This window comes from Solenopsis invicta, chromosome 6 (assembly GCF_016802725.1).
Source record: "Solenopsis invicta isolate M01_SB chromosome 6, UNIL_Sinv_3.0, whole genome shotgun sequence".
Classification (NCBI taxonomy): domain Eukaryota; kingdom Metazoa; phylum Arthropoda; class Insecta; order Hymenoptera; family Formicidae; genus Solenopsis; species Solenopsis invicta.
The window spans coordinates 24,335,919-24,352,876 of NC_052669.1; the positions used below are offsets into that span (position 1 = coordinate 24,335,919).

A 16,958-nucleotide genomic window follows, 5' to 3' on the forward strand; every position below is an offset into this window, starting at 1 on the left:
TCCAGGATCCGATAGAACACCTTATCCGGCAGCTTTGGTATCTTCGGCATCTTCTTGGGCTCCTGCCGCCTCTCGAGCGATCTGTATTTGCGCTGCAGATTGTAGCTCATCATCGCGACTTAATTCGACTTAACTTTGTCAAATAGCGTTTCGATCGAATATTTGCGCCGCGGATCACGGCGGTAGCGACGTCGATCAAGCTGGTCGATCTATTCGACGTTCGCACTCTCGATAACCGAGGGTTGATTTATCACCGGTGTGTTGAAACGGTCACACTGCGTGTTTGCGTTCTCTCGCTGGAATAATTATCTTCTCGCGCTGGCTAACAATCACGCGCGGCACGACGAAATAATTATCCTCGTTGCATTCGTTTCGAAAGCATCGATGTTTGCGTACGTTCAAACGTGCCAGAGCATCCAAAGTATTTCCGTTTTCGCGCGACTGACAACCGCACTCGACGAGAGGCGATTATCCTCGTCAATTTCTCGTTTGGAAATTATTTCTGTTTTAAGTTTTCCACGACTAGATAAATTATCTGCTTGGATTTGCTCTCAAAAATTGTCTTTCTTTATAATTTTAACGATAAAAATGTGGTTCCACTTAATTGGAGAATTTCGAATCTTCGTTTAAAAATTCTCAATGACAACCGAGATAAACATCGTCCGTCCAAGGATGTCAAGGCGATTCGATTTTCATGTAGCCTTCCCGCTTTCAATTTGAATTTACTTTCCTCTGACACTTGGCACTTTCATCTATCGGCACGCAATACCAATCTGCAATCGGTTCATTAGCGACTCATTAACACACAATGTCTCTTCGCACATTGCACATTAATCAAAGGTTCACTTGAACAACCGCACTCGACGTATCACAATGCAACCTCTCGAACACCACGTCGGACGACACGAGATGAGACGAAACGAGACGAAACGAGACGAGACGAGACGAGACGAGAGACGCGCGCAATTCCCCGTCGCAAGATCCCGATTCGTTGGTCGGGGATGCGCGACTCGATGCACCGGAAGTCACCCGCTACAGGACAGTCGCGCGCGGGCGAATCTCCAACCGCGCGCGGAACGGCGCGTTTCTTTCTTTCGTCGTGGGGCCTTGCGACACCACGGAACACCCTTCTTCTTCGCTCTCACCGTCCAGCTGAAGCCCACTCGCGGGATTTCTATATTTATCACGGTGCGCCTCACCGTTGTCAGCCGCCGTCGCTGACCCGTGATGCACAACGCGCCGGCGGCAGCCGGCGGGGATGATGATGCATGCATGCGCCGATATTGTCCGAGAGCGCTCTATCGAGAGGCGTACCTTCGATAGACCTCGATAGACGCCACGCGATGCGACGCCACGCGATGCGACGCCCGTCGACGCGCGTCGCCTATCGATACCTTCACGGCGCACGTGACATTCTTTTTTTTCTCTCTGCGCCGCCCGCGAGCTATCGATAGGCGATACACCGCATCCGGTGATATTATATCCAGGTCGCCCTTAATGGACGAGCACGTCTCATTGACCACCATCAGTGGCCGCAGGGCACAGCTCTTTAAATGTCAAAGCCTCGCAACGGCGACTTTCGCGCCTTTTTTTCGATGAGCACCCTTTGGCAACCGAAGGGTCGACGGCTATTATCGGGTCTTATTACGCGCGTCCGCCTTAATTGACGTTATACTATTTGCATATTTCAATGAGGCAGGTGAAAATAAATCAATTTTAATTCACAGATCAGAAAAATTAAGAAAATTTAAACTTTGAGTAAATAATTGAGACACAATTAGACGTTGAAAATCGTTTGGCTTTCTAACACTGTGAGGGTGATATTACAAAAGTGATCATAAATTCATATCTAATGCAATGTCTTTGGTGAATTCTAAACGATGCCTAGTGAATACTTACTGTCAAAAAAATATTTTTATTGAATAATCAAATGAGAAGAATAAGACTCGCATATTTCACGTAATTTTACGTGGCACATAAACTGGACGTATGCTCCTTCATTGACGTACGACTTACACGTCACAGATTATATATAATTTTTACACGTAAAATATTCTAAATTTAATCTTATTCTCCTATTTGATTATACAAATATATATTTGCATAAAAAGACGATTTATTTATTCTGCGTACGACATCCAGGTAGGCTCAGTCTCGTTCGAATAAATGGAAGCGCGCAATAAATTAAGTGGATGCGTGAAACCCTTTACGATGCAAATGCTGATCTTAACGAGGGGTTGAAGCGGTGATTTACCTAGGATTGTAGTCGCTGAGATAGCCGCGATCCCGATCGGAGTCTCGCTCTCTCTTCTCTCTCACCATCTCATTGCGATCGCTGTAATAGCCGTCGCGGTCCTTGCTATTTTGCCTCTCGTTGCAATAGCGATACGACAGCGGCAGGGTCGACGACTTGTTGGAACTGGAGCCTGTAACCGTAACAATTGGTTACGAGCGAAAGATAGGAAGCTCTCATGTATTCTCTCGATGCTCAGCATACGTTCAACTTACGTCTTCGTGAAGCGTGAGGTGTGCGCTGAACGTTCAATGGTATATTTTCCGCAAATTCTGAAAAAAACGAAAGAATTCTTTTTTTTTAATTATTCGTAATACGGTAATCCTTTACAATCAATCATTTCGATAGTTTCATCATCCAGATTTTAAAAACTGGAAAGTTAAAGTCTAATTAATTCTTCCATTTGAAAAGAACATAGTGGAATGAAGAAGACAATGTTTCTTGATCACCGGCGTGTAATTACCCCCTCCTAAAATTAAATTACTTAAATATCATGTTGCATAGAGATATTAAAAACAAATCTTATCAAAATTTCTGCTGAGAAAGAATATTAATTATCGCTAATTTCTTACAATGTAAATAATATAAAATTCTATATTAAACAGTTGATAATTATCTAAAAAGATAATGTAAAAAATGAAGAAAAATATAAATATTTATAATTGATAGAAAAATCCGCATTTTTTCTCATTGCGAATATTAAGTTCGTCTAAATGGGCCTTGTAACTGTTAAAAAATTATTTAAGTTGACTTTTCTCCTGTGAAAGATTAAACCAAGTCTCACCCAAGTTCTCCATGCTCTGCGTGAGCAGAGCCTCGAACGTGCGTAAGCTGTAGCTCTCCGCGTCCATACCCTTGGCAAGAGTGTTCCTGAGATGCATCTCGTACTCGAGGAGTAGCCGGCTGGTCGGGCTGCCCGGCGTCGACACTGACTGCATGTTCTGCTGATATGTCTGGCCGCCGTTGCAGCGGCGGGAGTTGCAGTGATTCGGCTGCTCCATGTCGGAGTTGCCGTTCGACGAGCTCGGCGTGGTGGCGTAGCACTGGTTATCGAAAATGACATTGTCCGAGGGCGGCGACATGTCACCTGTGCACCGATTACGTTCCGAATCTAAGTACGTCCTGCCTCTGCCGCCTGCGGGCAGAGAGGTGCAACCGAGAGTGCAGGATGTACGACGGACGTGGTGAGACGTGCGGCGTGTACGCTGATCAATGGGGTGAGAGACGTGTCAAGTTAGTTGGGAGCGGCGAACGCGTAACCCGGGAAGCGGTCCGTCGAAGAATGAACCATGAGGCCGCCGTAGGACTGACAGGACAACCACGTTGTCCCCTAGTGCGCATGTTACGTAAGACAGTCAGGAGCAACAAAATGTTAGGGGGTGCCGAGAAAGGTGGTGGGTGACCCCATGACTTTCATCAGGATACAGCCGGCTGACTGCCGCGTTGTACGTTCTGTGCGCATGTTAAGTTATGCCAAGGGTGTAACTAAAGGTTAGAGGGACAGGTAGACGTCAGAGGATCAGTCACCAGTTAGTTCATAGGGAGCTTCCTGCAGCGTTACGCATTCGCCGGTATTAAGGGGTCAAGCAAGAGGTGAGACCACGTGCGAGATCGATCACGTAATTGTCGACGTGAACTTTGTCACCCTTTTTACTTTTTGTCACTTTAAGTCACGCCCGATTAAATCCTCTATCATTTTGCGACAAATAAAAACTATATTATAATCTTTCGAAAAATTGTGAGAAGACGTATTTTTAGAAGAATATTACGTGATCAATTCTTCAATTACTAACGTTTTCATTGTTGAGAATTTTATCCAAATTGTAATAATTTATTTTATATATTACCGTTCCTTAAATTAAAGAAAAACACAGAATTTAATTCAATTGATTTATATTTACCAAATTGTCAACGTTAAATTATCTCAACAATGATAATGTTACTCCGCTAAATTTAAAAATTCAACATATTTTAAATAATAAATTACAGCATACGAAACAAGAGTTAAACGTTAATTACATTGATCATTGATTCATTAAATCCAAATAATTAAATATCGTCATATCATAATATAGGCAGTAATTGCAAACGTGCAGTAAATATTTAAAATGCTAGAGTGACATTAAAATATTTCAAAATTGCCTTAAAAAGAATTAAATGACGAGAAAAATTAGCAGCAAATCAGCGATATCGACGAAAAAAAATCGTACCGGAGTATTGCCGACTCATCATGTCGTGGGCGCTCCTAGAACCCTGGAACTTGTTGTTATAAGGCGCGCGATACGGATGCGCATAATTCTCGTTGTCAACCTCCTGCATCATATACTTCTGATTGTTATTGCTCGGATGGTAGTGGTAGCTGTGATGGCTGTGACGTTTCCTCGTCATCTCCGGCGAAGTTACCGGACTGTCGATGCTCGGCATCGGTTTCAGCATGCGCTTCAGGGTGTTCGAGTCCAGGCTGATACCGCCGTTCTGCGCGTTCTCGATCCGCATATCGTCAGTACTCTTGCTCTTCGATCTGTGGCCATGATTATTGTTGACAATGTTGAAGAAATTGCTGTTCTGCATCTCCAGCTCAGTGTAGTCGGCCGACTTGGTATGGTGGAGCTGCTCCTTGCGGAACTTGCTCTGCAGGGTGCCGCCAGCTTGAGTGCCCTCCGACTTTAACATCTCGATGCCATTCTGCTGTGTGGATGAGTCCTGGCTTTGTTTCTGCTTCTTCGGCGATATTCCAATACCTTTATCATCAGGACTATCGATCTGTAGAATAGGTAAATTATTGATTAGCTCAAAGTACTTTCTGATTTTAATAACAATAATATATTGTTAAAGTTTTTGTAAAATATTTAATCTTTTATAGAACACTACTACAGGAAACATATAAAGAAAATAATAGCACTAAAGAGGTAAATTTATTAAGAAGATAATAAAAACTAAGAAGTGTTAAATTAGGATATTAAATCTTCAGAGAAAAATTATTTTAAAGAATTAATATATCATTAAATTATTTTATAAACCTTAAAAAAATTATTTAAAAAAAATTGAATAAGTTTAATATTATTAGATTAAGATATTAAATTGTTTTATGTAAAAATAAATTGAGAATAAAAAAAAACAGGAAAGTAAAAATTTATATTTTTCAAACTTGCAAATTAATTTTGAGGAGAGAGGAATGCATATTGCTGAAATCGACGCTTACCTGCGATCCCACTGTAACTGTTCCGATTCCAATATTGGCAGTTTTTGGAGTCGTTTGACACGTCTCATTCTGCTTGTCCTTCTTGACTGAGTCGCCGGCCTTTGGTGTTTTCCCGGGTGTCGCGCTGGTGTTGTTAACGTTGTCGTAGAGAGACGCGCTGGACGTGGCCGCTGTTATCTTGTCTCGTCCCGGCGTAATGTCCATTTCCGTGGATCGCCCCATGGACCGTGGAAGTGTAGAAGGCCCTAAAATAACACGGATAAATTTATAAAACACTGAAGAGTTAGAGTACTCGATGATTGTACTTGTCTTTGACAATTTTTTGTGATGAACTGTATAAATAAATGTGATGAACTGAATAAATGTACAAAAGTAAAGTTTTGAGAGATATTTATACAATATATAAAGAATAAAAAAGAAATAAATTTTTTTATTGATAAATACTTATATAAATTATATATATATATATATATATATATAAAAAACTAAAGTGTACTTCATTCTTTTTATTTTCTTGAAATGTTATAACATTTTGCTTGTATATCAAAATCAAATTATAATACAAATCATGACAAAAGTAATAAAAAAAGAGAGTCACATGTCTCATAATTCCTTGATTTTAAACGACACAAAAACGAACATAAAGAAATGCAATAAAAAAAAAATTTAATAAATCACGTACCGCATGGACTTCGATATCTGGTGTCTTGGCTGCGCAGTCTGGCAAACTGTTCCGGCGTCATGCAAGTGCATTGAGGTTCTCTGGATCGGCTCGGTGAGGCCGGTGTCGACAACGGCTTTCGGCGTGCTTTGATCTTCTGCTTGTTCGGTGGCTCGAGCTTCAACGAGTAAGAAGAGGACGCTTTCCTTGAAATCTTGAACGACGGTGACTGTATGAAAAATTAACTAGTGACTGCAAATGACCTAAGAAGTCGAAATGGACTTGTAACGGACTTGTTGTGTGTCGCCCCTAAATCATCTTCGCTCAACTTCCTCGTGCGCGTGACCCGGAAGGACGAAGGAAATAGGCGGAGACGCGAGTCGAAAGAGAGAAAAAGAGAGAGAGAGAGAGAGAGAGAGAGAGAGAGAGAGAGAGAGAGAGAGAGAGAGAGAGAGAGAGTGATAGCGAACAGGGTTGTGGCAGGGTATTGATGTATAATGTAACAAAATGCGTGTCTCAGATGTAGTATCACTAAACTTACGCAGCATTCTCTGAATTGCTTCGCGTCTATGGGAGACGTGAAGTTCAACCCCCACGTATCATTTGTCACTGTGTCCTTCCAGTAAACGAAGCACTCCGACGCTTGGCCAATGCGCGTACCTTGAACACAATTACGTAATATTAATTAATTACCGCAGGGATCACCCGCATTAAACTCCGTAATCGCGCCGTCTTCGTCGTCGCAATATTATCCTGGAAATAAAATCAGTTTGCGAAGGCAGACATACCTTTACGTCTTTCATTTTCTTTTTATATAAGTACGTGGTTGTTCTTCCTTCGATAAAAAATCGAGATTTAATTAGAATGTCTTAAAATACGTGTTGTAATTATGGCTCACCTGGCTGGACCAACCGCACATCTAGGATCTTATCGACCTGGCTATTGTACGCAGTGATATGGAAGACGCATTCCGGCGAATCTTGGATACAGGTGATGTTCACCGGGACCAAATCTTCGGATACCTGTTGCCACTTGACGGTCCCACCTCCGCTCGAGTTTACATGGAACACTTCGGCCCAAAGCCTAAAAACTCTCGTCAATTACATCGTGTATTGCGATAGCGTAATTTTTCAAATATCAACACACCATTTAAGGAAAGTTCTAGAAAGAAAGTAGAGCAGACGTGACACGTAAATGCCGAAAGATAAGTGAGAAAAGACCTAATAATCCATAGTATTCGATTTTTACATGAATCTTTATTCTTTGTGAATAAAGTCGGTATCTACTACGCTGAAACTGCATAAAAATATTTCCGTATGACGTCGGTCGCTTTATTTTGAAACGGATAAAACAGAAATCGTCACTTGCGCCGATGGAAAATCGCGTATGCATTACAAGCATGCAGCATCTGCGTTTACCGTGTAAATGCCGAGCTGTTTCTGCAATAAAATTACACGACCGGCATGGATATTTATTTTTAATTCCGAAGAAACGATGAAACGATACGTTATTAAATTTTGTGTACACTGACCAATGGACGAGAAAGTAATGATACTAAAAATACTAATAGACATGCGAAGCGTACGTGTACAGGTGAGGTGTAAAGTAGATATAAACAGTATATACGTGAAAGAGTGTGCAATTGAGAAGTATATAAAAATGTAAAAACGATAACATAGCTAGAGAAAAAAAGTAATCAAAGCATTTTTTTTTCATTTCACTTTAACTCAAATGAGAAATCCAGGCTAGTAGCGCGAGGCAGAAATAACGGAAGAAGAAACGGTTACGTCTGTTATCCAAACATAAAGCGCACGATTTTCTTAATGCGTATTATTTCTCAAGTCCCGTGTTCGGGGAAATGAAAGAGAAATACATCGAGATCTCGCCAATATTGCTCAAAGTTAACCAAACGTATCCGAATAAGAAAAACGAGCTATCAGCTGTGACGAATGGACTATCAGCTCGAACAACCGGACAAAAAGCAGAAGAGAAAAGCGAAAAAAGATAATCAAAGACGTAAAAGCGGTCAAATAAGATAGCAAGAGGAAAGGACAGTAAGAAAGATAAGATTGGAAAAAACGGAATGAATAAAGAAAATGCGAGACATTCTGGGCGACGTGAATAAAACGCGACGTCTGAACCGACGCGGCGACGTTCGGCTGCAGAGGTATATAGCTTCTTAGTAGGCGTTGCGAAATAATATATTGAGTTCGGATCTTGCAATTTTTAATAAACGCTCGAGAGCACTTGCTAAAATAGGACCAATAATGATATCACGATAAAATATACTAATTATTCATTTTAGTAAAAAATTACAATTAAATTCTCTTGTAACTTTCAGTTAAACAAAATAATTTTTATAATAATTGGGTTAAGATTGTGAAGAGTATAACATAATTAGAATTATGAGAAAAGATTAACAACGATTGTAGCAAGATCTTACAATTAGTGCTTAATAATATTTCTTGTATGATTGTATACACATTTTTTAATTTTTTGAATTGCGATAAAAATAATTTTTCTTGATGATATATTGAATAAAAAACAATATAAAAAAATAAATTTTAAATTCAAAATTCTAAAAAAAAAAAAATATTAGTACTCATTGATAATAAAAGACATTACATAAAGATAGTCATTAATTTTAATCACAAATACAACTTTTTAATTGTTTAAATTATTATCATTAAACAAATGTAATCATATAAATTTGTAGTATCTTCTTTAATAATTATGCATTTTTAATAAATTATTATTCAAAGAAGATACAAAAGATTTATCGTCGTCCAGCGCATCTATTATTCTCATGCCTCTTAGAAATGTCAACAACAAAGCAAAAAAGATAAAAAGGAGAGAAAGATAAAAAGAGAAAAAAGGAGAAAAGAAAGAGAGAGAGAGAGAGAGAGAAAGAGAGAGTCAGTATAATGCATACAATCAAGGGTGTGTATGGTAATCATTGAAGAGACAGAGTGGTAACATGGTCGAATGGAAAGTGATTCAATGGTTGAATGGTATGGTATGCGCACCTCTTCCTCTCTCTTAAGCTTCCGCACCTGAGCAAGTGGCCAGTGTCACCCCTGCGTCCTCCGCCGCCGCCCATCCCGCCCCTGGCACCGGCCTGCCATGGGCTGTCCTCGTAGCGATACGTCTTTGATCTGATTAGGGGTGCGCAACTGCAGGAGAGCTTGTTGCCCATTCTAACTGTTCTTATTCCGACTTAGATCCCGCCACCTGCCTGCCCCGCCGCCACCACCACCACCGCTCTGCCTGCGTCACCACCACTCTGTACTCGTGGTGCCCGTTCGTGTTTCCGGCTCGACACGCCTTAGCACGTATCCGCCCGTTCTGTCCTCCTCGTTCCTTAGGATATTTGGTCTGATCCTTGCCGCCGCGTCTATATACTTTTCCCTTTCTCTATCTCTCTCCGTTTCACCCCCTTCGATTTCTCTTTGACACACTTTTGCGGGGCTGGCTCGTATGGCTTGTCTCTGTCGACTTTTGGCACCGATTTCCACGACGCCGACCACGGTCGGCGGTTTGACGTTGCTCTTTTTGCGCGTTTTAATCCTCGAATCGTGTGTGTTGTTGGGAAGCACTGTGTGTAATAGAGACGATCCCAGAGATATCAGAGAATGGAAGGAGGTACCTTTATTGTCACATCATTGCAAATGTCGATAGTCATCAGCTCGTCCCTGGCATGATCGCTGCGAACAGACATGAATCGATTAGTCGTGAGAAAAATACATTTTAAACATACAATTAGCAAACCATTTACTTTTACCTACAAGATTATTTATTAAATACATTTTTGGGAAATATAATTTTATCTCTTCACAATTATCTAGCATTTAATAAAATCATTTTAATTAAATTATCCGATTATATATTTTATTGTATTTGCAACATATAACATACAATATATCAATAATAAATATATATAGATTATTTCTCACATTATTTAATCCTTATTTAATCTTTATTATTTAATCTTGATTAAAAATTCAAAATTAAACTAAGCTAAACGTTAAATAATATTTATGAGTAATATAAGCAATAATATGTTGCAAAAAGTTTTACGTTATTACTTTACATTATTATTTTAATAATTAATTTATCTGCAATATATTTTATAATTAATGTAAACTATTATTATTACATGTATTACGACATAAAATAATGTGCAATAAACTATGTAATGAACTTTAAATATAAAAAATCACATAAATATATGTTATGTATTAAAATTTAATAATTTCTATTAGTAGTAATACAGATGTTATAGTCAGATTGGCAATAATCTTTCTTCCTCTTACATATAATTCAATTTTTCATTAATTATTTAAAATTCTAAATTATTGTCCAATCATGATATTTATGTAATATCCATATTTGTGATGTAACAAGTAATTTAAATCAGCTATTTATAAGATGATGTGTTTATATAAACGCATTTAAGTGTGACGGTTTAATCTCAGGCAAACGAAGTTAAGTGATGTGTTAATTAAATTTACACTCACACGACAAAAAGTATTGTTATCTAAAAAAAAGTAGAATAATAAAAATTACAAGAAAAAATAAATTTTACTTAATTCAACGCGTAATAAGACGAGTATCGAGACAAGGCTGACCATACAGATGTCGTAATCACTCAGTGATCAGACAGACCTCGCCCATCCAATTTACATAAGTTGCAAGTTCGTCCTCAAGTTTATTAACATATTAGCAATATTGAATTTTTCAGTAAACTAATTTATAATACTATGAATATCTATCAGCTTCGAGGATGCGTCGAGGATCAATTAAACTTCGGTAAACTAAACCCATCTCGGGGGAACTTTCGAAAGGATATAAGCTACCACAGCTCGCTGTTCATCCCGGCTAAAATTTCCCGATGCTAAATAACTTTAGCAGCGTTCGCTCCGTCAGCTTTTTCCATTTTCTCGCATTCCATTCACGTTTCTTGCGTATTCCTTCAAGACGTGCTATCGATTATAGCGAGCGCGATTTCATCGTGGCGTTCGGCCGGAGCTGTCAACGTTAGAGGGGGAGGTCAACAGCGCGAGGCATTGTGCAGATGTGTCGCGGATAATAAAAGGGGTAGCGCCACCGGAGGGTTACTGAACCGCTCCTGTCGACCATGCAATACATCATTTCTTCCGGAGATGCTCTCGACAATGCCGAAGTATCCTGGAGAACGCTCATCTCGCAACATCCATCACGAGAGGATAGGGAAGTCTGGATCCCCTGGAGTCGGGTTGAAGCATTCCTATTAGAGATACCAACGCGACTGGCAGTTATTTCCAACCGTGTGCTCGTTCTGCTGCAGGTATGCGTGTAAAATTGGCACGCGCACAATCATTCCAGTCGTTAAAGATACGTCCAGCGGAACATACGTTCATTATTGTAACATCAATCTTCTTGATAATTTCAGAGATGTCAATACAACGATACAACGATACAACAATAGAGTGTGTCTAGTAATCGTTGCGATAGCTTGTTAACGATAAGACACTGCGAACAGTGAATGCTGCAAAAGATGGATCATTGTAAATAGAAAAGATAGAGATAGGTATAGAATTTCTTCTATTAATTGGTCAACCACCTCTATACGACCAACCAGACCCGATAAACTTCACATGTTGTTTCCGTGGCTGGGGAGCCGAGCCAAAGGTGGAAAAATTATTTTTAGTCCGTCGGCTGCCGTCGGCTTATCTAAGCTTTTTACATCATCGGGCCTCCGTCTGGCCTCAAAAGCGCGGATTCACGGGAGACGCGTGTATGGCGCTTAATTGGATGAGAGACCCACGATTAAAGAGAAGATAAATGTCAAACGGTGCGTGCACCCATAACCACGGGGTCTCAAAGGATTAATTATGGGCGACGGAGGAAAATCGCGGTTGTGTGTCTGCCGTCTGCAAAAATCACAATAACGTTGTCGCCGCCGCCAACGTCGCTGTCGTCATCGTCATCGCCATTGCCGTCGTCGTCGTCGTCGTCGTCGTAATCGACACGCACGAGCGGACCGAAAACATTGTATCGGGTCGAGCAGAGAGAAGGAGAACGAGGGTGATTCTGAATCACCAGCAGGTTCGCCCGATAAATACGATCGGCGTGGGTGTAACGTCGAACGAAGACACCCCCCTCCCCAAGATGGGAAGTCTTAGTCGAGCCCGGGGGGTCCGTTCGTCACTCAACACGAAAGCCGAGACACGAAAGGTAGGTGTACGGCCGACATAGACGTGGGTGAGAAGGTGTCTAGAGAAAGAGGGAGTAAGAGCTTTCTAAACACTATATCGATTTCGGCGGCGACGCGGTTACTTGTCGTCCGTGGCTAAACATGAATGGCGGGTGCACGTTTGTGCTACCCCGTTTGTGTGAAACCAGACCTCCGTCGTGCCGGACACTGTCGTGTGTCCAAGCAAGCCGGAGGATTACCCGTTCTCACCCCACTAGACCGCGCGTGACTGGTGGACGTGCTACTTGCGACAGATAAACTCGTAAATCTTTAGTATAAATATATAAAACAGAATATTATATATGAGTAAAATATTAATGTATATCATAAAAATATTGAGCTATTAATATAGATAAGAAATTTATTGTGATTTAAAGTAATTTTAGAAAATTCAAATGTGATATACGTGATATAAATATATGTGAAGTAGCTCATAAATAAATCTTATATCTTATTCCTTCATAAGTTTAAGATTAGCCTGTGCAATAGAGGCTTTTCCATCAATTAAAATGAAGAGAAGTAATCGTTTTTCTCTTATTCTCTTACAAATTTTATAGGCAATTTAATGCGACGTGAATGGTGTGAACGAAAAAATTTATAGCATGTTCACCAATATTAAAGTCGATCGAACATCCATTTCAAGAATCATATAAGAGTTATACACTTTTCTTCTCTAGAACACCTTACGAGAAAAGAAAGAAAGATTAATGTCTGGATATCCTTCCACGATTGTTATCGATTCACATATAGAGATGATATACCTGCACGTGTCCAGACAGCAAGGTCTTTCGAGACAAAGTTTCTTTCACCAAAATTTTTTCACCTACATCGATATAACTAAATTAACACAAAAACCATCATGCAACACATCCATTTATGTTCTTTCTTTCAAAGTGCATATTTTTAATTTGAATTTTAATTATTTCATCGCTAATTTAGAAAAATAAAAAGTCTGTTTATTTCTAACACAAAAAAAAATAAAAATAATGTTATATTTTCCTCAAAGATCACCTGGATTAAAGTTACTTTTATATAAATCAATAATTATCGCGTTTAAAATACGATATTTGTCCTTCTCTCTCTTTCCTGCAGAAAGAAAAGATATTCTTACAACTCAATATTTCTGTCACCGAACTGAACGAATCGACACACAGGACCGCGAGAAGATCATCGAGAAATCATGCACTTCCTCCAAGACGCACGACAAAGAAAATCGAGAGTAGAGCCAACGCCTTCATGTCGCTTCGCTTTATCGACTGATAACTTTATTCGTGAACGGGAATCTTTTCGGATAAGCGTAAAGAAGATGATCAAGCGAAACACACCGTGACACCGAATGAGAAACAAAAACACCGAGAGATTAGTCGCATTTTCACTCTTATCTACATTTATTTATGAGATATCTGCGTTTGTGATACCGATCAAAATCTTCGTTGAATCGTATGAAACTCCGCACTAACGCGAAGGTCACGTAGGCTTCATGTCGCTTCTTCCTGTGGGAGCGCGAACGGAGTAACGGCGCAAGGTGAGCCAACGCCTTCGTATCTAGCCTCGTGATAGTTATCGACTCGCAGAGCTTGATACCTGGAACTTGTCCTTAAGCGAAGATCCTTCCGGAATAAGACAACAACAATAGCGACGAGGGATTAGATTATATGTCTAGCGGTATCCAGTTCTTTCCTCCTTGAGGGTGGAGGCTGTTCGTGGCTGCCGCGGCAACGCCTCTTCTGACACGTCAACGTTAGGTACGAAAAGTAAGTAGGTAGATATGTGAAGAGAAAGAGAGAGAGAGAGAGAGAGAGAGAGAGAGAGAGAGAGAGAGAGCAAGAGAAAGAGAGAGAGAATGAGAAGGAGAGGAAGAGATAGAGATAGAGAAAGAGAAAGAGAGAGAGAACGGGTCACGGTTAGAGGTACACGTCGCTCCCTCGTCGCGAAGCGGTCACGGGGAGACACGAAAAGCGGAAGCGGGAGCGGACGGAGAGGTGCGACTCCGCCTAGTCGCGCGCGCGAGAGGCACCACCTCACCCTGGGTAAACACACTGCGGGATGCACCACTACTACCGCTACCACCACCATCACCACCAACGGCACCACTACCCACCACCACTACTACCAGAGCGGCACCGGTGTACATACGATCAACGCCCCGCGCCACCCACCACCTTGCCGACGAAGGGAGAGAACGTCTCTTCTGTGTATTTCCTGTCTCCCGGTCTCGTCGTGTTTCCGCCTGATTCCTTTCTCTCGACGTCTCTAATTGTCTATCTATTTATCTACTTCTCTCTGCATTTTTCCCGTTCTCACCCTCTCTCACTCTTCTCGCCTTTCTATTTATCTACTACACCCTTATCCTCCACCATCAACCCTCTCCCACCTCAGCTCGTCCGCGTGACGATGACTCACACTCACCGACACGGCGACGCTTCCTCCTTGGCTTCCTGGACACCCGGTGGAACAGGCCGGTGTCACGACCAGACGCTCCCGAGAGAGGAGCCCTGGCCCTGAGTGCCGCGAACGAGAGAGTCCTCTCGCGACAACACTACCGCGGAAAGACAAACGGAGAACAGTTCGAGAGGGATGCTGGAAGCGCCGCGCGCGACAGTCGGAGAGGAGGTCGTGGGCGGCGGCGGCGACGGCGACGACGGGGTACGGGGACGGCGGGGCTGGGGTTACGTGGCCCCCACGGTAGACTGAGGGAGGGGGGAAACTGGGATGAGGCACGGTATCCACCCTATTCTCGGCACGACAGGGAGAGGGAAAGAAAGAGAGAGGTAAGAAATAGGAGAGAAAGAGATAGAGAGAGAGGGAGATTCTCGCAAAACCCACCGGGACGAGACGCGACGAACGATCGGAGTAAGCTACCCGGGTGCCGCTCCCGAAGGCACCCCCGTCGCAGTTGTTGTTGTCGCTGTTGTCGCTGCTGCTGCTGCTGCTGCTACTGCTGCTGCTGCTGTTGCTGTTGCCGCCGCTGCTGCTATTGTGGTTGTTGCTCGCTCTAACTCGCTCTCCCCCTCGCTGCCGTGGCTGGCGACGGGCCCCGTGCCTCACGCCGTGCGATCACGCTTCCGGTCTTTCGCGGGAAATCCTCGCGGACGATGTAGCCATGGATACTGCAGGATCCGGCAGGGAGAGGCGACTGCCCCGTCGCGCGCGCACCCCGTTCCTCCGCTTGCTCCTGTCCCCGCTGCCGCCGCCGCCACCCTCGGCGCACCCCTTCTGCCTCCGCCGCGATGCGCACCCCACGGCCGAAAATGTCAATATCCTCTCTCGCGCTGCGCCCGCGATGCACCCCCTCCTCGGGACCATCCACCCACCCCCGTCGCGCCGCGACGTGCCGCGCCGGTGCGCCCCACTATACGCGCCCTCCTCCGTCACCTTCATCCCCAACCCCTTTTCACAACTCCATCTCGATCCACTCTTTCTCTCTCTCACTCCGTTCTCTTTCGCTGTAGTAACCTGCGGCGATTCTCTCTCTCTCTCTCTCTCGCGTCGCCAAGACCATCCCTTACCGACTCAGGAATGAAACTACAACCGCGGGTACCCTTAAGTTCGTTATATGAACAGGAATTTAATAACAGAAAATGAGCCGGTAACGAGAAAATATTTTGTCGCATATTGATGCTCACTTACCAATTGAAGAAAGACGTTTATGGAAGTATATTTGAAGGAGGTTCTTGTTTCGTGCGCATTCCAATAGCCCCGCTAGAACACGACCCTGCGTCTCGTGCCCTTTCGCATCGCCGCCTTCGCCGCTCGCTCACTCGATTTGTTTCCCTTCGTCATCTCAGAACAAGCTTTCTCGTTTTTTCCCTTCGAGATGAGAAATGGGTCATGTCAAAAGGGTGGTTTCTTCTAAGGACTCGCTCTTTTCCTGTCCTTACTCTGGACGCATTTCGTGTACCTTCTCACCTCGATGTGATGGACGCACATGTGGATCTTCATCGATCGATTCCGCGCTCTCCGTTTATCGTAGTTACGCAGATGGGGGTTGATCGGTGTTTCCGTCCTCGCCCTCGTCCTCATCCTCGTCGGCATCACCACTGCTGTCAAGCCGATTGACGAGTAACCATAGCGATCGGCGATCGATGCGAGGCACGCGTGTACTCAATCATCCGAAGGGTACCATCTCGCATCCGCGGAAATCGTCATATTCAACGCTGCAATTTTATTTCGTTATTTAATCGTCTATCATAACGCGTTTGCGATTCGCAGAAAATGCATTTACCTTTTTCCAGCAAATAAAAATATTTAAACAAATATATTTTGTATAGAAAGAACGTTCCAATAAATATCATTGTGAATAATTCTGCTCTCTTTTTTTTCTCTGTTGTTTCTCTCTAATTTTTCTTTTTAGTCTCTCCTTCGTGATAATTGCACAAGGGTAGAAAAAAAGGAGGTACGTGCGTGGCAAAAGCGCCACGTCTGACGAGTAGTGGATCTTTTCTACTTGCAGAAAATTTCTCATCTTCAAAATGGCTGTAAAAGAAAAATTTTTAATTTTATTTTAAATTATATAAAATATATTATATCATATTAAACTATGTTATTTTATATTATATTGTATAGT

The 16,958-nt window shown here is 42.2% G+C and overlaps 1 protein-coding gene across 12 annotated transcripts in view; it reads right to left on the reverse strand.

Moving 5' to 3' along the window:
* The window catches only part of LOC105200529, a 48,820-nt gene extending 32,272 nt beyond the window's left edge, over positions 1-16,548 (reverse strand). The window contains exons 1-11 of one of the 12 annotated variants that reach the window (XM_039450999.1): positions 16,301-16,548; positions 16,022-16,201; positions 9,183-9,860; positions 7,055-7,239; positions 6,698-6,816; positions 6,178-6,385; positions 5,496-5,740; positions 4,504-5,056; positions 3,078-3,428; positions 2,509-2,565; positions 2,255-2,426 (exon numbers count right to left, since the gene is read on the reverse strand). In XM_039450999.1, the coding sequence (XP_039306933.1) occupies positions 2,255-2,426; positions 2,509-2,565; positions 3,078-3,428; positions 4,504-5,056; positions 5,496-5,740; positions 6,178-6,385; positions 6,698-6,816; positions 7,055-7,239; positions 9,183-9,352 (2,060 nt within the window). In that variant the 5' untranslated portion in view covers positions 9,353-9,860; positions 16,022-16,201; positions 16,301-16,548. Of the gene's footprint in view, positions 1-2,254; positions 2,427-2,508; positions 2,566-3,077; positions 3,429-4,503; positions 5,057-5,495; positions 5,741-6,177; positions 6,386-6,697; positions 6,817-7,054; positions 7,240-9,182; positions 10,019-13,809; positions 14,768-14,800; positions 15,193-15,217; positions 15,647-16,021; positions 16,202-16,300 lie in introns of those variants that run through there. The other 11 variants (XM_039451001.1, XM_026134361.2, XM_026134359.2 and 8 more) reach the window with 11 other exon arrangements.
* Between the last annotated feature and the right edge of the window lie 410 nt (positions 16,549-16,958).